Here is a 20,772-nt window from a genome sequence, read left to right as displayed (position 1 = left end):
AGGAAAATAGAATTGTCATATTCCACAATAAAAGTGGTGGTCACAGTACTAACATTTCAATTTCTTGAATAACAAAACAGGAGAAAAAAAAGTATATTGTGAGTATAATTTGAATATCCACTGAGTAACAACAACAAAAAATGCAGCAGGAAAAACAAACTGTTGTAACTTATAATAAAAATAATTATATATATATATATATATATATATCCAAACTGTTAGTCCCGGCACTCCCTGCTCATGTGGATGACTGGCTGCGGTGCCCTCCCAGGTAAGATAAATGCAATCTCCCAGTATGCAGTAAAAGTAACAATGAGCGGCACTCAGCAGACTTGTAGTAGAGAAAATGCAGTTAGTTTAATCCGACATGTTTCGGGGACAACCCCGTCCTCAGGGCCCTGAGGACGGGGTTGTCCCCGAAACATGTCGGATTAAACTAACTGCATTTTCTCTACTACAAGTCTGCTGAGTGCCGCTCATTGTTACTTTTACTATATATATATATATATATATATATAGATATATATATATAGATATATATATATAGATATATAGATATATATATATAGATATATATATATATATATATATATATATATATATATATAGAGAGAGAGAGAGAGAGAGAGAGAGAGAGAGAGAGAGAGAGAGAGAGAGAGAGAGAGAGAGAGAGAGAGAGAGAGAGAGAGAGAGAGAGAGAGAGAGATATCAATAAGCAGGTGGCACTCACGGGTCTTTTCAATGATCAATAGTCATGTCATCATGATGACATGACTATTGATCATTGAAAAGACCCGTGAGTGCCACCTGCTTATTGATCTCTATTTGTGGTTTGCTTGCCTGGGGGAGCACCGGGGCAATATTTTCTCGACTGGTAGTGCCGACCAAAAAGGAGTGAATATATATATATATATATATATATATATATTATGCAAGTCATCTTAACCTTATCTTTTAGAGTTTGACAAGCTAGAACAGAGATTTTACATAACATTAACAAATAATGCAGATGAACAATATATCGCATAGTGCATCTGTCTGTTGTGTACAGAGGATATGTCTGTAAACGTTGATCACAGACATATCGCATCAGATCTGCAGCACGGCCAATGTAGATATGTAGGTACATCTGGCTGTGTGTATGACTGAACTGCCGAGTTGTTAAGTGGACGCAAGAACCGCCGATAAAGGCATCACAACTTGATGGGCAAATTTAAATGGCCGCCCAGTTATGATGGCCAGACATAGCGTGAAACAAATAGGTAAGTGTCTATAGCTTTAATAATTGGCTGCTCGGTCAAGGTACAAGACGGACAGGTATGTACACAGCATAAAACAGCATAAGTACTCTTTTATAGTATTTGCTTTCTATCTAATGGTCTAGAAGAGTGTGTAATCTGTGTTATTCTTAGTCAAACAAAATATCTTTGTAACTATTATTATATTTGATAAAAATAAAATCTGTCTTATTCATAACACATTTAACCCAAAGGTCATTGATTTAATCCGAAAATCTACAAGATTGATTGAAGTTGTATATAATTAAATGTTAGTAAGCCCAATGTCACAACATGTGCTATAAAGTGGATGTCTTAAAATATAACTGAAAGATAAACCCTATTGTACTTTGTGCGCTGGGATATCTTCTAACAATACTAACTAGCCCCAGTGATTGCGGAAGTGATCTGGTTGCTCGGATCAAGTGTTGAATGATAGGATCTTGTGCAAATTGGCCAACCACTAATACACCAGTGCTTCTGAAATATAGTCCTCAGGACACACCAATACTCCTTTCACACCTAAATCCCAGGTCTGATTCGGGTAAAGGGAACATGGTTTCAAGCCGTGTCACAACTGCTAAACCCCTTTCTCAACTGCATGTTTACCTGGGTTATTCCTGGGTCATCTCCTTTCACAATGCACCAATGTCTGCTCTTGAGTCGCTAAAAGTGTATGTTATATAAGCTGAAGTCATCTCTCTACACTCCTGATCCTCCAATGAGCAGCTTGGTAACATAACACTGATAGAATATCCCAGGTCGCACCTTTCAGATAGCAATGTATCCATATCGGTCCGGGGACCTGAGACACAGAAACCAGGTTGATCCTTTCACACCAAGCCCGGACCCAGGTTGCCCCAGCAATATCCCGGGTCAGAGGCTCAGTGTGAAAGGGGTTTAACAGTATTTGTTTTATGGGTCTCCTCAGAGAATCACAAGTGAGATAATAAGAACCACTGGTAGATCTTTTCAAATGTGTCAGTGAGTAATAAATACACCTGTGCTCCAGCATGGAGACATGCACTGTTAGTAGGACTAGATTTCAGAAGCACTGTAGATAGAGTTTAGTGCCAGCTTTACTCTAGTTTCAAAATGAAAGCCCTGCAAATGGCACCAAATCAGTCTCAAAAGTAAACTGCATTTCTATCAGACCCTCCAATATGACCCCTTCCATCAGGTACAAAAAGCTCTGCTCCTGGACTGACCTCTCAATTTATTATCGTTGTCACATGTGTTGAAACATCTTTCTCATCAATTAATTCTTTTAACACAGGGGCCTGTAATAAAACATTGAGGGGGAAGACCAGCAGCAGAGCACACCATACCTGATGGAAGGGGTCATGTTGGATTGGAGGCTGATAAATAGATGGTAAACTTTCCATTTTGTCAACCTCTTTCTCTCTGCAGGTTCCAGAATAACTTGTACCTTTCATTCACAGTATAATTTTTAAAGGTATTAATTTGCTTGCTTGTTTTCTTGTTGACACCTATATTTAGTGCAGCTCAAAAAGGCCTAAAGATTACACGTTCTACCTCACCTGAGGTTACACCCACCAGATATTGCTTCTCCTTATTGCTGTTCTGTCAACATCCGAAAGTAAAAGATTAATCAGAAGGTCACTGCCCAAAATGTGTGCTGCAGAACATTGCTCTTGACGAGGCATCATACCAGACTTCTCTTGTAAACAGTACAAATATTTAAAAATAAACTTCCAATAAACTGATAAAATATTCCCACTATTATTTCCCACATTTGTTTTGGCGCCCCACAACTCCTATAATTAAGACACCCTGACTGTGACCATAGTGGACCAACGGTACAGTATAAAATTACACTGTAGTATACTATAAATATACCAAATCAATATACATATACCTATATATAAATGAACACTCTACCTTTCTCTATGTACACACTCATTTCAATACATACTTATAGCTTATAGAAAGATTTCATACGTAAAAGGTTAATCTGTAAATTTTTCACAATCACATTTGATCCAAATGTAAACAGAGCAACAGCACATTATGTCATGACTGAAAATGCCTCTACCCAATATTCACAGATCAATACCACATTATGTCATGACTGAAGATGCCTCCACCCAATATTAGCAGATCAACAGCACATGGACATGACTGAAGATACCACCGCCCAATATTAGCAGATCAACAGCATATTATGTCATGACTAAGTATGCCACCACCCCAATATTAGCAAATCAACAGCATATTGTCATGACTGAAGATACCAATGCCTAATATTAGTAGATCAACAGCATATCATGGCATGACTGAAGATGCCAATGCCTAATATTAGCAGATGAACAGCATATTATGGCATGACTAGAGATGCCACCGCCCAATATGAGCAGATCAACAGCACATTGTCATGACTGAAGATGCCAATGCCTAATATTAGCAGATCAACAGCATATTAAGTCATGACTGAAGACGCCAATGCCTAATATTAGCAGTGCAACAGCATATTATGTCATGACTGAAGATGCCACCACCCAATATTAGCTGTGCAACAAGCACATTACAGAAGGACTGAAGATGCCACCACCTAATATCAGCAGATCACCAGTACACTAAATCAGTACTGACAATGCTGAATACATGTGCCCTCCTGATCTACATATAAATGACAGCATAATCTGGAAGTATATAGCAGCCTCCACCCACCATCACTGAACATTTTGGTTTCAGCATTATAAAAAACTGCCTGTCTTCTCTTAGAGAAAACAGCAATTACTCATGCACAAATGATGGAACATGCGGCTGACAAGCTGTTCTTGGCCATGTACACTATAAGTCAGAATAAATTAATTTTACAGATCGACATACAGTATTTATAATGTTACAGCAGTGGTTCTCAACTTCAGTCCTCAAGTACAGGCCATGTTTTGTGGATGTCTCTAATCATGCACAGGTGAGTAGATCTACTTTGCCGGGGTCAGTCATTATTCCACCTCCTTCTACAGACAGAACCCTCAAATATGACCTGCTGGAAAACCTGAGGGTAGAGGGTGAGAAACACTGTGTATCAGGTACAGCCATTTCCCAGCACAGCTGAGGGTATACCGATGGCAAAGTGTTGCATAATCCGGGAGAGTTCACATTTATACCAAATGCAACAGCATTCGTTCATTCATGTCTTTACTCTTTTGTGCATTCTACATGTGTTTGAGACACTAGTGGGATGCATGAAAATGGGAATTACTCATTTCTGGTAACACCACCCGCTCTTTAACATGTACCCAAGAGCATTCCATTTCTGTACCCACTTGCCAACATAAACACATAGGAACATCCCGATGTGTACTACACCCCCAATAATCTGGCACCCTCGGTTCCAGCACTGTGTCGAATTATCGGTTTTGTCGGATTATCGGTGGTATCGATGATGGTGTCGGCGGCATCCTGACTTGCCCCCATGCAGCCTAATTCTATCCAGCGTGTCTCCCACAGCCTAACTCCAGCCAAGCAGCCCGACTCCCTGCCCACAGTGCAACTCCCCTCCATAGCCTGACTACCCGCACGCAGCCAGACTCCCCCACCCACAGCCCAAGCCTCCTGCTGTCTATCTAAGTGCCTCCCACAGCCTAAGTGCCTCCCGCAGCCTATCTAGACACTCCCACATCCTAACTCCCACCCGGAGCCTAACTTCCCCAGGCACCTGATGTGTCCGGTTTAAAAGCGGTGCTGGACCATCAGGTGCCAGATAATCGGTGGTGTACCTGTATATGGAATAATGCACCCAATACTGTGAAATAGAAGGATATTAGAAGTCACGTATTTTTATATAGAGGACAGAGCTCAGACATGGCTTATTATCCTTACTCTTTACATTATAGGTTGCATTATTCTTACAATGCATGCATTATGAGTAATAGTTTATGTCAAAGACACTAAAACAAAATAGTACTTTATAAACCATGTTTTTAAAGAATATTTTACTGTATTTTACATTTTTTTATAATGTACTTTCCCTATTTTTTCCCCCCGGATGAAGCATGTTCCAAAGCGGCCGTGGTAGTATAATATTTCATATGTTTATATGTGATCACCAAGCTCTGTGAATGCTGTTATACATGTATATGCAGTGCTGCTGCACTCAGAGAGGTATTGTCCACATCACCTTAAAAGGCTTCTGCAATCCAATAATATGGCAGTGTGAAAACTTGTTATTCCACCTACGCCAGTCATACCTTTAGACTTCACAAGAAAGCAAAACATTTTATCATGGTGATGAAACCGACTGCTATCGTATCCACCCCAGACATGAAACCCTTGTATTCCTGCATGTTTCAGACACAGAAACTACAAATCCCAGTTTGTCCTGTCAGCCAGTTCACATTGTGACTAGCAAACAGCTGAAATGCAGCAGGTTGCCTAAGCGAAGTCAGCCCTCCTGTTGCATAATGTTCCCACAACAGCTATGAAATGGCTATGTGATATTATAAAGTAAAGGTAGAGGTTTAACTTACAAGTTCTCTGCTCCTGTATGAAAAAGGCCTTTACAATCCCTATCTTCACCTGTCTTCCTTCCTTTTCTCTACTATGTATGACATCTCTTTTCTTTTTGGTGTTTTCTGTCCGCCGTTAATTCTTCTTCTTAGTACCTTTCCTTTCTCTGTAGTCCTGCTACCCCTGTATCCGTATTCCTTCGCCCATCCCCTTTACCTATGTGCTATTCCTTTTTTGATTTCCGTACCGTGTTTCTAGTTGTACTCATTCTATCTATGAAAAATAGTGTTGCTCACTGTGTTTGATTTTCCTTTAATTGTATCTGGGAGCTCCTTAAATAAACAAATAAAAAAGGCCTTTACAAAAAGAACGGTACATCCTGGACTACTAAAGTGACAGTGATGCTCTGATTGAGGTGTGTTCTAGTAGAGGAATACTCTGCACTACCATATGCTTCTGTGTGATGTTCTGCCAAGCTATACTATAATACTACACACTTTCCATATCCATCCAGTAGCGGAAAGGGATATGTAAGCTAAATAAGCTGTAGGACATGGGTATGTTAGGTGGTAGCTCATGTGCTATTTGATATGGTACGGCCAGTGTCTTTTTGCCTTGGTGGCGCACTGAACACAACGTGGCTGCTTTGCTGGAAATGTGACTTCAGAAATTTGTTATTTGCCATACCAAACCGATCCAAATAAATAAGCACCCCCTAATTCCCAATAAATTGGAAGCACTGCTCACAATATTCAATATACAATCAGGTTTTCTGGCAATATGTGAGTGGTGTGGTGCCTACAGACACTCAATAGTAATAAACAGTTACTTGTGTTTCTAGGCTCTAGCTTTGACCATATGAATACACCCATACACACATTCACCACTATGGACACTGAGGACAATTATGTGCACACAGAAGATATGTTACCTTCTCTACAAGAACACACACCTATTCTGTGAGTAGCACCAATCACATCCAGACAGGGTTATCTCCCTGTTCTGGGACTGAGGTCAATTCGCTGTCACTAAACCTTATTAAGCGTCTCCTCCAACTTATGAGGCCACCATTCTTCCAGGTCCAGTCTCCTATACCCATTTCTTCTGCCATGATCACCCATTACCACAGAAAGGCTACTTCCCTGTATAGCTTCACATTCGCTTCTGCCCTCTACAGGTTCCTGCCACTCACTCCACTGTAGAGCAGATTAGGTATCCTGTGGTTTTTCATCTGTTGAACCAATTATCCTGGAATGCCCTGCCAGTTAGCCCATACCTATCCGTCTTTTATGAATGACAAGTTCTGGCACAGCCACAACAGCTGGAGATCCATAGGCTGCCTATGTCTGCTCTGAAGAGTCTCTCCTGTTAAAACACACACATACCAAAGTGTCTGTCTTCAATTTACGTCTCTTAATATTATCTTGTCACATTATCTGTCTGATAGAGCCCATAATTTTAAAGAACTATCATGGTTCTCAATGATCTCCCCAACAGGCCATCTATCCTGCCTCTCTCCCATTCCAGTGTTTCTTCTATCCTTGTCACTCTAGACTTTTGCAGAGCCATCCATCTAGGCTTTGCAGTATAATTCCTCAGTCTCTCCTGCACCCTATTTCTTGAGAAGTGGTCACACAGTGGTTTCATACTCGGTAAGTTCCTGGGAGGTCCCTATAGTGCGGTACTGGACACGGGGTGTGGCTGGGGAGGAATATTCCAGGGCCAAAATAGTCTTCCGCAAGCGACGGTCAATGAAATGAGCATCCCAGGCAGGATATTTCTTGCGTGGAAGATCTATGCGAATCACAGGTCCCTGCGCACGAAGTAGACGTGTCACAGGGGTTGGGGGAACACTAGAACGCACTTGAAAGACTGGAGCACAGCTGTCCCTGTCTCCTGGTACAAAGTCCCTTTCTTGTTCTGTAGTCCGTGGCAGAGTACGGGGAAGGCTCTCTGTGGCTTCTGCTTCAGGGGCCCTGGAAGTGTCAGGACCTTCCGTAAATACACAGCTGCTGCTTGAAGATCCAAACATTGGGCCATTGGGATGCAGGAGACTGTAGTAAATAAGCATGAAGAAGACACCAAGTGCAAAGCTACAGATGACTAAACAAACAATAAGAAGAGCATAGAAGTCACCAAGTTCCGATTCAGGACGATAATAATACCACAAAGCAGTGAGTACGGCATTCTCAGCCAGAACAATGATGTAATATGTGGTCATTCTACAGCGGGTCCGGCCCTCACGTACATTAAACCAGCAGAAAATGTAGATGATACCCAGTACCATGTTATATAGGATCTCCTCCCAGCGGGACATGCAGAAGTCTGTCTCCCCTTGAATGATCCAGAATGTCATGAGACACCAGTGAGTGACAATAAAAATTCCAAAGTAAAGGTGGAAGACAGAGGCAAAGAGGGAGAAAGCCAGAGCTCGGGCGGCAATGGTAAAGAGATGCCATAGGATCTGCACCACCGCTCCCTTGTAAGACATAGGCATCTTATCATCACGGGAATCCCTCAGGACCTTCTGGTAAGAAGCAATCATCCAGGCAAGGGACAGGAGAGATGCAGTGGCAGATAGACCTGAACAAATAAAAGGACAGCAGAGAGTAATGAAAAGAGAAATCATTGCAAATAAAGGAAATCCATGTTCACAGTTTTTAAATTTAGAACACAATACAGTAAAAATTATTTAAGTGACCTGTCGCCAACTCTCCGTGCAGACAGTTATTTTGTGGACAGGAAGAATGTTCAGAAGACTCTAGCTTATCAATTCACAAGGAACTGTTGACATCACTGACACAGGAGGCCCTTTCTGCCTCATGCTTCAGTGATGTGACTAGTTCCTATTAAATGAATAAGCTGAATATTGGTATAGTCCACAAAAAAGAATGCTGCCACAGTGTGTATGTTAGCGACAAGAATACTTTAACTGACCAGAATCTAATGGGTATGAAACATCGTAAAGACACTGCTGTTAAAATTTGTATTTCTATTTATCTATCTAATTTGTTTGATTGGTATCTCCATAGAAACCCTTTGTCTTCTCTTACAGCATTCCTGTTAAATTTAATGAATTATGATAATTCCCTACGATAGGCAAAACTAGACACAGTAATAGTCATAGTGGTCCTAAATTAATGGAGCTCTTAAAATACAGGACCCGCTTCTTATATAAAGCATCTTTTGTTTTATGCCGGAAAGTACCTCCTACAAGTGTTTATAGTTTTGAAATGCAAATTTGAGACAATTTATAAAAAAACATTTATGTATCAAACCATGGGTCAAATTCAGACCTGATCGCAACAGCAAACTTTTTCTCTAATGGGCAACACCATGTGCACTGCTGGAGGGGGGGGGGGGAGGGGGGGGCAGATATAACATGTGCAGAGAAAGTTAGATTTGGGTGGGGTGTGTTCAAACTGAAATCTAAATTGCAGTGTAAAAATAAAGCAGCCAGTATTTACGAAACTAACGCACCCAAATCTAACTCTCTCTGCAAATGTTATATCTACCACACCTGCAGTGCACATGGTTTTGCCCATTAAAAAAGATGTTGCTTTTGCAATCAGGTCTGAATTAGGCCCTATTATGGTAATAGGAGTAAATTGCTAAACAGCCAGTTACTTACATATCAGTGGTGGTCAGACTAATGTACACATCAGTTTATGAAACTTAGGTAATGGGTCAATGTCTTAAGACTGCACCCCATTAATATCATCCATTTATTTTCCATGTGTGCACTGACTGAATAGTCACTGACATAAAATATTTACAGCTCTAATCATTAGTACAAAAATGCATTCACAAACTTTAAAATTGTAGAAACATTTTAATCAGTAAATAAAACCAAAACAAAAAAAAAAGCTAAGGAATATAAACTTCTTTCTACTCCTGACCTCTTTCCCCCCTACATGTTGTTATGGTTTACAAACTCCAAGAGACAAAATCCACATAAATGGTCAGTAAAAATGCTGTCCAACTGTATATCAGTTACAAATATTTGCCAAGGCCCTCTTGGAAAAGTTCCTGCAGACTTCCATAGATGGATTGCCGTGTGAAGAGTATGATACACAGATACCACAACGGGCAGTACAAATGGCGTAGCATTACTGCCTCACCACACAGAGGTCATGGGTTAAATTCGCACGGTGGCCCTAACTGTGTGGAGTTTGTATATATTCTTCGTACTTGCGTGGGTTTCCTCTTGATACTCCAGTTTCCTGGACCAACCCAAAAATATACTGATGGCTAATTGGCACCTGACAAAAATTAACCCTAGTGTGCAAGTGTGTGTATGTACATGTGTTTAGGACAGACTAGATGGGCCAAGTGGTTCCTATCTGCCATCAAATCTATGTTTCTATTTATTTATTTCACGTCACAAGAAGAGTCCGACAATGCCCTTCTGAGAAGGTTGAACCCCAAGACAGGGGAAGCATCTAACAATATAAAATAGTCTACACAAGAGTAATAAAAATAAAAATAAGAAGCTAAAGTTTCTTAAAATGCATTTGTGTCATACCGAGTCAGTAAACATAAACGAAAAATCAGTTATATAAATATATTAGTAATAACAGTCAGCTATAATCAATCTCCTGTTATTTTGACACCTCTACAAGCAAAAGTTCCCGTATCTTTATAGAATTAGAGATATTTGACACTGAATTTATATTTACATTGTAGCCGGGATTAATATATTCCTCTTAATTATCATCAATTATAGACTAAGTAGAGTCTGGCTTGGATAATGAACAGGACGACTACTGTGTGTAGGAATATATATACCCTTCAAAGTAACAACTTTATCTTAAATATGTTCAGAGACATTTATAACTATTTCTGGACATTAGCAGCTATTTTACATATGTAAACTTATGGTGTGTATACAAGGTGAGATATTTTCTTACGATATTGACTATATAGTCAAAATCGTAAGAAAAGTTAGTGCAGATCGCAAGGTGAAAGTCACCTTGCGATCCCGATTCGATGCAGACACGCGGTCCCATGCAGTCGGCATCACAAGAATAGATAGACTGTGCAGGCAAGTCAATTTTGACTCTCTATAGAAGAGATAGTCAATATTGACACTTAGCCAAAATCGCACATAGTCAGTATCGCAAGCATACTCATTATGTGCTTGCGATGCCGACCTAGCCCCTGACGCATAGTGAGAATCGGGCATAGCCCAAATCTCACCGTGTGTATGGGACTTTAGATTTTCATTTTAGTAGTTTTTGACAAGAAAATCACCACCAGATGGTTGCAAATGTGGTCGGTCAGTGACCATATATGTGTAGGAGGCCATCCAGCTGCTCTCCCTGACCCTCATATATATGTGTGACCAAATCGGAGCAAAACGGTTCATTTACGAAGATGCAATTAGGTGAAAAATGGGCACCAATCCAATGGTACCAGACACTTGCAGCTCAATGTGATGCTAACAAATAAACCCTAGAGACCTGACAGCTGCATAAGGCATGTGTATGGGCAATTTAATGTAATTTATTTTTTCCTTGCGGTCTGTTTCCTTCTAGGAAAAACAAAAACACACACAATAGCAGACAAAATGATGGTGCTTAACACAGAGGTAAAAAAATAGGTCACCGCTATAACAACAAGAGGTAGGGGGTAAGTTGACGGTTAGCAACCGCATATCCTTCTATGTCTACATCTACACCTTTTACTTGTGACAGTAAATTATTTATTCAGAGACAATAAAGGTCATTTATGAACCTGCCGAGCTTTTCTACTTGTATGCCCAGCAACCAGCACCCATAGGGGCCCACTCTCATCCTGTTTTAGAGAACCTCCAGCAGAAGGTCAATCTAAACCAACTTTTGCAAGATTATCAGTCTTTCTGGAAATCAACATTGGGCCTTGCATATGCAACCTCTTGTTGCACAAATCCTGCCATATGGAAATTTGTTTATTCACACAAATTGAGCCACATATGGCATATATACTGCCAAAGACAAAAGTCTGCACTTTCAAAAATAACCTTTAAGCCATTTGCACTGTTTTGATCCAACCTGACAAAACATAAAATTAAACTCCAAGAACAAAATCACAAATGTTTATATATTAGGACAAGACTTCAAGCGGAGACAGCTAGTTTGTCAGCTGAGACAGTATTTATGAGACTACATCCTTATCAACAGACTATCAACATAATCCAGACAAACGCTGCATGCTGTTATCAGTGTCCTAAGTAATTGTTACGCTTCTTGTATAGTAGAGTCAAGGCATCATTCATCGGTGCACAATAATACCTTCCTACTCAGTAACAGGCAGAACCACTTTTTGCTTAGCCGTCTGCTTGAACTCTATGTATGTCACCCTTGAGGTGCTACGCTTTCAATTTATGCCCCCCCCCCCCCCCCCCCCCCCAAGATCTTTTTTTTTTTTGTGAGCAGGCTATGTGATGTAATCTATGCTTAGGAGCTAAAGATGCTAAATGCAAGGAGCATATGCACCAGTTTGGAGCCAGATCACTTGCTGCTGTTTGACTCCTGGTGCAAAGTGATGATGATGATGATGATGATCAGCAGCAGCTTCTGATTGCCTGAATGCTTCTGAATAATTCTCACTTATGCTAATACTATAGTAATGTTGGTGCTGCTATTTATTAGCATTGTAGGAATGATAATTGTATTTAGTCCACAGCAACAGTAGCGGATTTACCACAAGGCAACCAAAGCGGCTGCCTAGGGCCCTGTGGGTCTCAACAAGGCTGTATAAAGGGCATTTCCGGTGGACCGCGATCTCCACTGAAATTGTCCGAGAACTGGGCTGGCTGAATACTCCCGGCAGGCTGTCAATAATTAGACAGCTGTTGGGTAACGACTCTAGCACATGTCTGTGTCTCCAGTCCTGCTGTATTGTGGGGGTGACCCGTTAGTATGACGTCAGATGCACAGAGAGGGTAGACAGGATGCGCACAGAGAAAAACATGAGGTCTTCCAGTGTACTTTATTACAGTATTTTTTTTTATTCTGTATAACATCCACCTACTTCAAACTCCAATCAGGCGGGGGTAGGGAGGGGACGGGCATGGGGTTTGGGAGACAGTGTTATGTTAAGTACAGTAACTTCTTGGGGCGCCCAAGATGGCTGCCTCACCTTTTGTATGCTCCTGATCATCTCCATAAAACAGCTTAAATTCACCACAACTGACCTATGAATCATCATAAATATCCAAGGACTTACCTTTAACTTGTACTACTCTACGCGGGCATCTCATCAAAACCAACGGATTGCATTCCTGCGCTGAGATACACACTGGATTGAATCCTGGACTGAATCCTCTGCAAACCTCCACTGAGAAATCCTTCAGTTTAGCAGCTGCTGCACTCTGCATTGGACATTGCCCAGATAAGGTACTGTGGATTACAACCTATCTTTGGCTACATCTAGCCCCTCACTTAGACATCATCCACCTCTGTTCTCTGAGCAAATAATAACTGACTTATTGCATTAATCTACTAATATCAGTATATTCAGGCTCTGAATTGCTGAAGGCTCACTGTTTCAACTCAGGATCCATTTCCCAGGACATGTTATCACTTCCCCCCACACACAAGAAACCTACTTCAAAGGCCTCTCACACTGAGACTTTTCACACCTACACAGTAGGAATTGGCTTCTAACACCTTCCCAAAAGTCTGCCTATGCTAGGATAATTGATTAAATCAGCAGCTATTTTATTTATCACTTGCTTCAAATATACCCAATAGGTTATAGCAATAACTTTGTTCATAAACCCATTAGAATTTTGGATCAAATACCGATTGGGGGAAAACAAAACACAAAAAGGAAGAAAAAAAAACAAAAACAAAAAAACACTGCTTTCTCTCCCTCTCTCATCATCATATGCAGCTCAAACTCATAGTAATCTGTCATTGATGACCAAATGTATACATATTGCTCCAGCTTCATTCTTTCACTCCACCCACCACGTTCTGCAGTTCCTATCACACCATCACAGGCTTCTATTCTCCAATCCCTTGGCATTTTAAAAAGAAAACACAGGCGCATTCGTGGGAAGCAAGCAGGCCGGAAACTTATTTCCCCCGGTAACCATCTACGTCCTTTGCCCACCTGCTCACCCCCATACACAAAGAACAATCAAATAGAAGTAATACCCAAAAGACGGCCCTATGTTTGGAAGGACAGAACTGTCAACTCTCGCTTTGTGACCCCCATACCCAGAGCTCCTGCACTTAACATAAAGAAAACTGAAGGCCCTCTGGTATGCCCAATCAGGTCAGTCCTTTGTAATGCCAGATCTATAAGAAACAAGACTGCAACAATTGCTGACCTTATTGAATCTGCAGATCTAGCCTGTATTACAGAGACCTGGCTAGACGAAAATGCAGCACCTATATTGGAGGCTGCGGTACCAACAAACTACTCTGTCATCCACAACCCAAGACTGGACCGCAGGGGTGGCGGGGTGGCTATCTGCTTCACAAAAGAACTTAAACTTAGGGTCCACCCTATTGAAATTACTCGCTCATTTGAGTGCATTGCTGCCCAGAGTTCGACAGGATTAGGTTTCAGAGTACTTCTCATCTACCGGCCACCTGGAGATGGAAAGATATTTCTACAAGAAATTGCAGACACTGTTGCTGGCCTGGTTCTGGAACATCAAAGATGGCTCATCCTCGGGGATTTCAATGCATGGGTGGATGATGAGCTCTCACGCCTTGGCCAAGACCTCCTGTGCACAATGAATGGTCTGGGCTTCACACAGATAATTCCCTCTGCCACACATAAAAGTGGTCACACTCTTGATCTTGTCTTTCAGATTGGATTAGAAGTCACTGACCTAAAAATAAACCCAGTCATCTGGTCAGACCACTACTCCCTCTGGTTCTCAGTTGCAACCCCTCAAATAAGATCTCTGCCCGTGGAGTTGACCAGGTACCGTCCAAGGAGGGGTATGACTCCCCAGGCTCTTGCAGCAAATATGGATCTCTCTGCTATACTGGGTGCCTGTGAAGATCCCTGTTCCCTAGTCCGTTATTATAATAGGGATGTTAAGGCTGCAATTGATATTATCGCCCCTGTGCGTATAAGACCTCGTAAACCACATCGTCAAGCTCCATTGTACGACAACAGTGTTAGTGAGCTCAAGAAAAGGGGGCGTAGACTGGAAAGACGATGGAGGAAGACTAACCTAGTGGATGACAAAATAAAACTAATAAAGCATAACGAAGAATATCAATCGACAATCACTCGCAAGAAATCACAGTTCCTGTCAAATGAGATCACAGCAGCAAACAATAGGCCAGCTCAACTTTTCCGCACAGTGGAGATGCTTTGCAAGCCAGCATGCCTGCAGACTGATGAGACCCTTTCCCAAGCAAGATGCAACGAGTTTGCAAACTTCTTTGCAGATAAAATATCCACCATCCGGGCTGGAATATCCACAGTGCCATCAAAGGAGAGCCAAACTACAAAGCCTGCCAATATAAGCTACCTGCCTTCATGGACCAGCTTTGACCCAGTGGATGTAAAGGACACTGCTGAAATTGCTCGGATTTTGCGTCCCACCACCTGTGGCCTGGACCCAGCCTCAACCAAGCTTCTAATAGGTTGTACGGATATAATCGGTCCTGTCTTTGCAAAAATTGTTCAATGCTCTTTGCAGACAGGCATTTTTCCTGGACCCCTAAAGGAAGCAATTGTTAGACCACTTCTTAAAAAACCTAATTTAGATCCCGACTGCATGTCCAACTACAGACCGGTATCAAACCTTCCTTTCCTAGGAAAGGTTATTGAGAAAGTGGTTGCAAATCAACTGGAAACTCGCCTGACAACCCATGATATTTATGATCCATTTCAATCAGGATTCAGGAGAAGACATAGCACTGAAACAGCCCTGGTGTGTGTGTTAAATGATCTTCTGATGGCAAAAGACAGAGGTGACTGTTCAATATTAATCCTTCTGGATCTCTCGGCAGCATTTGATACCGTGGACCACGGGCTTCTGATTGAGCGACTGATACACTTCTGTGGTCTGGATGGCACAGTCCTAAACTGGTTCAAATCATTTCTCACAGGCAGGTCACAGAGAGTATCATCTGGATTATACTCATCACCACCAGTGCCATTGCCATGTGGTGTCCCACAAGGTTCTATACTATCCCCCATGCTTTTTGCAGTATACATGCTCCCATTGGGCGAAATAATCAGGCGCCATGGCCTGGTCTACCACTGCTATGCAGATGATACACAACTGTACTTGTCCTTTGCTCCGGGCACTGATAACCCAGTAGCAACCCTGAATGGCTGTCTAGCTGAACTACAGGAGTGGATGAGCGCCAGTTGGCTGCGACTGAACCCGGATAAAACAGAGGTCCTTATAATACGACCGCAACATCAAAGGACAAGACTGCAGCATAGCCAACCAACTGGACTTACACTCGGGGATTCAGAATTACAGACCAGTGATCATGTGCGGAATCTTGGCGTTGTCCTGGATGATGGCTTGACACTTAAACATCAGATATCAGCCACAATCAAATCCTCATTCTTTCACCTGAGGAACATAGCCAGAATCAAGCACCTAATTCCCTCAGATGATATGCCAAAAGTCATACATGCATTTGTATCATCTCGATTAGACTACTGTAATGCCCTCTACCTTGGTCTACCAGCAAAAGAATTGCAACGCTTACAGCTGGTGCAAAACACAGCTGCCAGGCTGTTAACCAACCAGCCCCGTTCCAGCCACATAACACCCATCCTCTACTCCCTTCACTGGCTGCCTGTAAGATGGCGAATCCTCTTCAAGATTGGCTTACTGAGTTTCAAAGCATTACATGACCAAGGCCCAAGGTACCTGAAACAGCTTCTGATCCCATACTGCCCCACTCGATTACTGCGATCTGTAGATGAAGGACTTTTAGCAGTACCTAGAATCTACCGTAATTCATCTGGGGGTCGAGCTTTTAGTCATGCGGCTCCGACTCTATGGAACTCACTTCCCAGCACAGTGCGAGAGGCCCCAACTATAGAATCCTTCAAAAGTAGACTCAAGACTTTCCTGTTTACTCAAGCATTTCCATAGTGTCTCTTTTAGTATCTTCATGCTTCTGTATTTTATGAAAAATGTACTTCATTATTTTTCTGTACTATATTATGCTGTGTATCTGTTAAGCGCCTTGAGTCCTATTGGAGAAAGAGCGCTATATAAATAAAATTATTATTATTATTATTATAACATCTGCCTGCTATAATCATGGCTGGGGGGGGAGGGGAGGCACACACTGACTGGTGATATATCAATATGCTAATATACTCTACCTTATGTAGTACCGTGTATAGGAGATGACTGCTGCAATCAGTGGGGCACTGATATATAATCAATATAGTCACACTGACTAAGGCATGCAATAATGGGTATTATAAGGGATGTGGGACCTGCTAGGCTGCTACAATCAGTAAGGGATGGGGGGGAGAAAGGCAGTCATATAAAATGCAGTCAACACTAATGTGATCAGGTACAATAATAAGTATTATAAGGTATGGGTCCTTGCATTATAATTCTGTGCTCCCCCCCCCCCCCCCCCACACACACACAAACAACACTGATTATAGCAGGTCCCATATCCCTTATAACACCCATTATTGCACCTCTCAGTCAGTGACTGTATTGATTCTATATCAGTGCCTTTAGTGTGATTCTGTTATATCAGTGCCTCCCCCTCCTCACTGATTGTAGCAGGCACTACAATTAGTGAGGGAAGGGGGGGGTGCACTGATATATAATCAATGCAGTCACTGACTGAGGGGTTTAAAAATGGGTATTATAAAATGCTGATATAAAATGTGGTCAGTGAGTGAGATGGATATAATGAGTATATTAGGTGTCGAGGCTTGTTACAATCAGAAAGCTTGGTTCACTCATATACAAAGAGAGTGAGGGTGTAAAAATGGGGTATGAGAACGGGTGGTAGTCATGTGAGTTCGGGTGGTAGTCATGTGACCGCCGGTCGGCTGACCGACAGTCACATGACCTCCTCCGTGAGCCCGACGGCTCACTATCCGGATGGTCGGCATGCCGACCAACAGGGACTATTTCCACTCGTGGGTGTCCACGACACCCATAGAGTGGGAATAGAACCCGTGGCGACCGCAGGTCGCCACCGAGCCCGCAGCGTGGCGAGCGCAGCGTGGCGAGCGCAGCGTGGCGAGCGCAGCGAGCCCGCAAGGGGCTTGCTGCACTCGCCCCTCCCCGCCGGGATCCCGGCGTCGGTATGCTGCCGGGATCCCGGCGTCGGTAAGGTGACCGGCGGTCAGGAGACCGCCGGTCACCCGTACTACACCCATGAGAACCACTGATCTAAAATGCAGTAACTGAGTGGTGTAATATTGGAAATTAGGGGTGAGGGGGCACTGCACAATCAGTGAAGGGGGAAGTAATATACTGTAATAGAATATAAGGGGGAAAATCAATAAATAATGTAAGGGGCATATATTAGGAACATAAATATAGTGCTATGGATTGTCTGGGGGAGGAGGTCCTAAAACAGTATTTTGCTTAGGGCCCCATGGGAAACCTTAATGTCTTTTGTCAAAATAATGGGCACATTAACATTGGTATAAGATGAAAACTACAATAGACATATGGCAACATATCTTGGTACAAACAGTTTGAGAGAGCACTGAGGAACTAAGGATGACATGAGAGGACCTGAATATAAGTAATATGTATTGTTCCTGTACTGATTGCACATTTAAAACAAATAACTGATTTGTAAACACGCTAATGATAAGTAGGATGGGTGCAGTGTAGAGTGTTGTGCAGATTACAATTATGCATTCATCATGTGGAGTTCGCAGCAGTGGGTGCACAGGTAGGTTTTGTGACTTTAGCAATCCAGGCAGATAGATAGGTGTCATGCAAGAGATACTGGGGGATGTTGTTTATTGTTTTAGAGGTGTCAAAAGGATAGGCGTACAGGTAAGGTGTTCTGGCCGTGTTTGAGGCTGCATAATGGTACAGGTACTATGTATTATGCAAGATGTAGCAGATGAGTAGTTCATAAGTAATGACTATAACATAAATAAATAAATGAGACATGGGCTTAGACTCACCTTGCAAAGGTTCCACGTGGCCTTGCTGTACCATGATGCAGAGTTGCAGCACTAGCTGTGGTGCGCTCTTCAGAAAAGTCTCCAGCAGACGCAACATGCTGATATCTGCACTTTCAAACATCATGCGCCAGTAGAAATGGCGGCTCTGCTGCTCAGTATGCCAGCGGCTCTGTAGGCCAAGATAAAGGGCTCGCAGGTACCTGGTAAAATGAGGAACACAGTGACCTGCATATTTCACATAACACACATTAATATTACTAATGATATGTACTGTTGTAGGACAATGCAATACCAGTGTTATTAACCCAAATATTATGTAACACATAGCAACCTGACATAGGCCTTCATTTGTTTAACCTGTACTATGCAAACATATCATTGGCTACTATTAGTACATAGGAGGCAGCAAGTTATTACATATACCCAACATTTTGTATTATTACCAAATTACATTTTTTTTGGCGTAAATCTGGTACCTATCTGTAACTACAAAGTTTGCCTATTTTATTTCTTATAATTTTATTTTCTTTTTTCGACATTTGTATGCTTCTGCAGCATTATTTTTTCACTTAGAAATTGAATATAAAAGAAATCCTTCCGGGCTTTTCGTTTTTAGGAAGGAATAAATGTACCTGGTAAAATTGAAATATTCCTAGCAGATACAAACGTGTCCATCTTCCAGTGATACAACATGAAAGGAAGAAGACTGGGAATGAATAGAAGCATGCAGTACTGTACTGGGAAGGTTCCCAGATCCCCAGAAAGGCACTTCAGCAGATGTTATGGAGATTTATACAAACACTCTGTCTCCATTTCCTCCTCCATACGTTTATACAACTCCAAAAATCTGTTCTGCAATATTAATCCCACCACATCTGCTCCACTGAGCATCACTAATCTAACCTACAGCTCACAGGCTGCCCCAGCCAGGGGATGCATATGCTGCCTACTGGTCCAGCCAATTGTCCTTCCCAGTGCCCCTGCCAGCAGCAGCGGCGGCGGCGCCCCCTCCTCCTCACCTCCACACCTGTCCCAGCTGCAGCAGGTGCACGGAGCCCTGCATGATCCAGGCGCACAGGCGGCAGGAGGTGCGGGTGGTGGCCGGCGAGGAGCCCCGGTCAGTGACCACCCAGCTGAAGCTCAGGCTCTGGGTGAGCAGGGAGGGCAGCAGCACCAGCAGGACGGTGGGCCAAAAGCATCGCAGCCGGTGCTGCTGCAGGTAATCCACCGCCAGCCACAGGTCCGACGCCCCGTCCGAGAAGAACACCAGAAGCGCCATCACCACCCAGATGCCGTCCCGGAGGGAGTACCGGGGGGACCGGGGAGCCACCCGGGTACCGTCTGACTCCGCGGCCATGTTGGGAGGAGCCGACTTCCGGGGCCACACCCGAGTCTGGTTACACCTCTACCGGAGGGTGAGAGACCGTCCTCCTAGAGCTTGTGTCGCTGCTGGTGTGCCGGGAGTGTGGGGCACCAGCTACCGGGGAGACCCCCAGCGGGGCAGGAGGAGATGCATGCGATATGGGAGGAGTACGATGAGCAGCACACCCGAGCCCGCCCCATGGGCCCCCATCCAGTCTCAGATAGCGGTAATCGCCCCAGTGTAACGCGCCGGTATATGCCCGAGCCGCGGCTGCTGTCCGAGGTGCTGAAGCCGCCTGCCTGAGTGCTGCTGCTGTACAGGGTGACTTCTCCTCACTATAGTTTTTGTTCCCAGTACAACACGCCTGACACTGCCACACACCACAATAGCGCAAATAAAATGGTAATTATAGTAATTCCCTCAAAAAAGTCATGCATTGAGATACAATGAATAGAGGAGAGCACACATACATATAATTAGAACATTAGCTCTCATTTTCCCTGTATTACAATTATTTCACTATTTTCCACGATAACTCCATACCTCTGG

General features: G+C 42.8%; 1 protein-coding gene across 1 annotated transcript; it reads right to left on the bottom strand.

Moving 5' to 3' along the window:
* Nucleotides 1–824: 824 nt before the first annotated feature.
* XKR7 (XK related 7) lies at nt 825–20,542 on the bottom strand. The gene is made up of 3 exons (XM_063959110.1): nt 19,880–20,542; nt 18,861–19,060; nt 825–8,336 (listed from the first exon to the last, which is right to left on the bottom strand). The coding sequence occupies exons 1-3, from the start codon at nt 20,215–20,217 to the stop codon at nt 7,384–7,386; spliced, it is 1,491 nt and encodes a 496-aa protein (XP_063815180.1). The 5' UTR covers nt 20,218–20,542; the 3' UTR covers nt 825–7,383.
* Nucleotides 20,543–20,772: the final 230 nt, after the last annotated feature.

This window comes from Pseudophryne corroboree, chromosome 3, assembly GCF_028390025.1.
Source record: "Pseudophryne corroboree isolate aPseCor3 chromosome 3, aPseCor3.hap2, whole genome shotgun sequence".
In the NCBI taxonomy this organism is placed as follows: domain Eukaryota; kingdom Metazoa; phylum Chordata; class Amphibia; order Anura; family Myobatrachidae; genus Pseudophryne; species Pseudophryne corroboree.
Note: the sequence above shows the minus strand (reverse complement) of the source record. Positions and strands in the feature narration are given on the sequence as shown.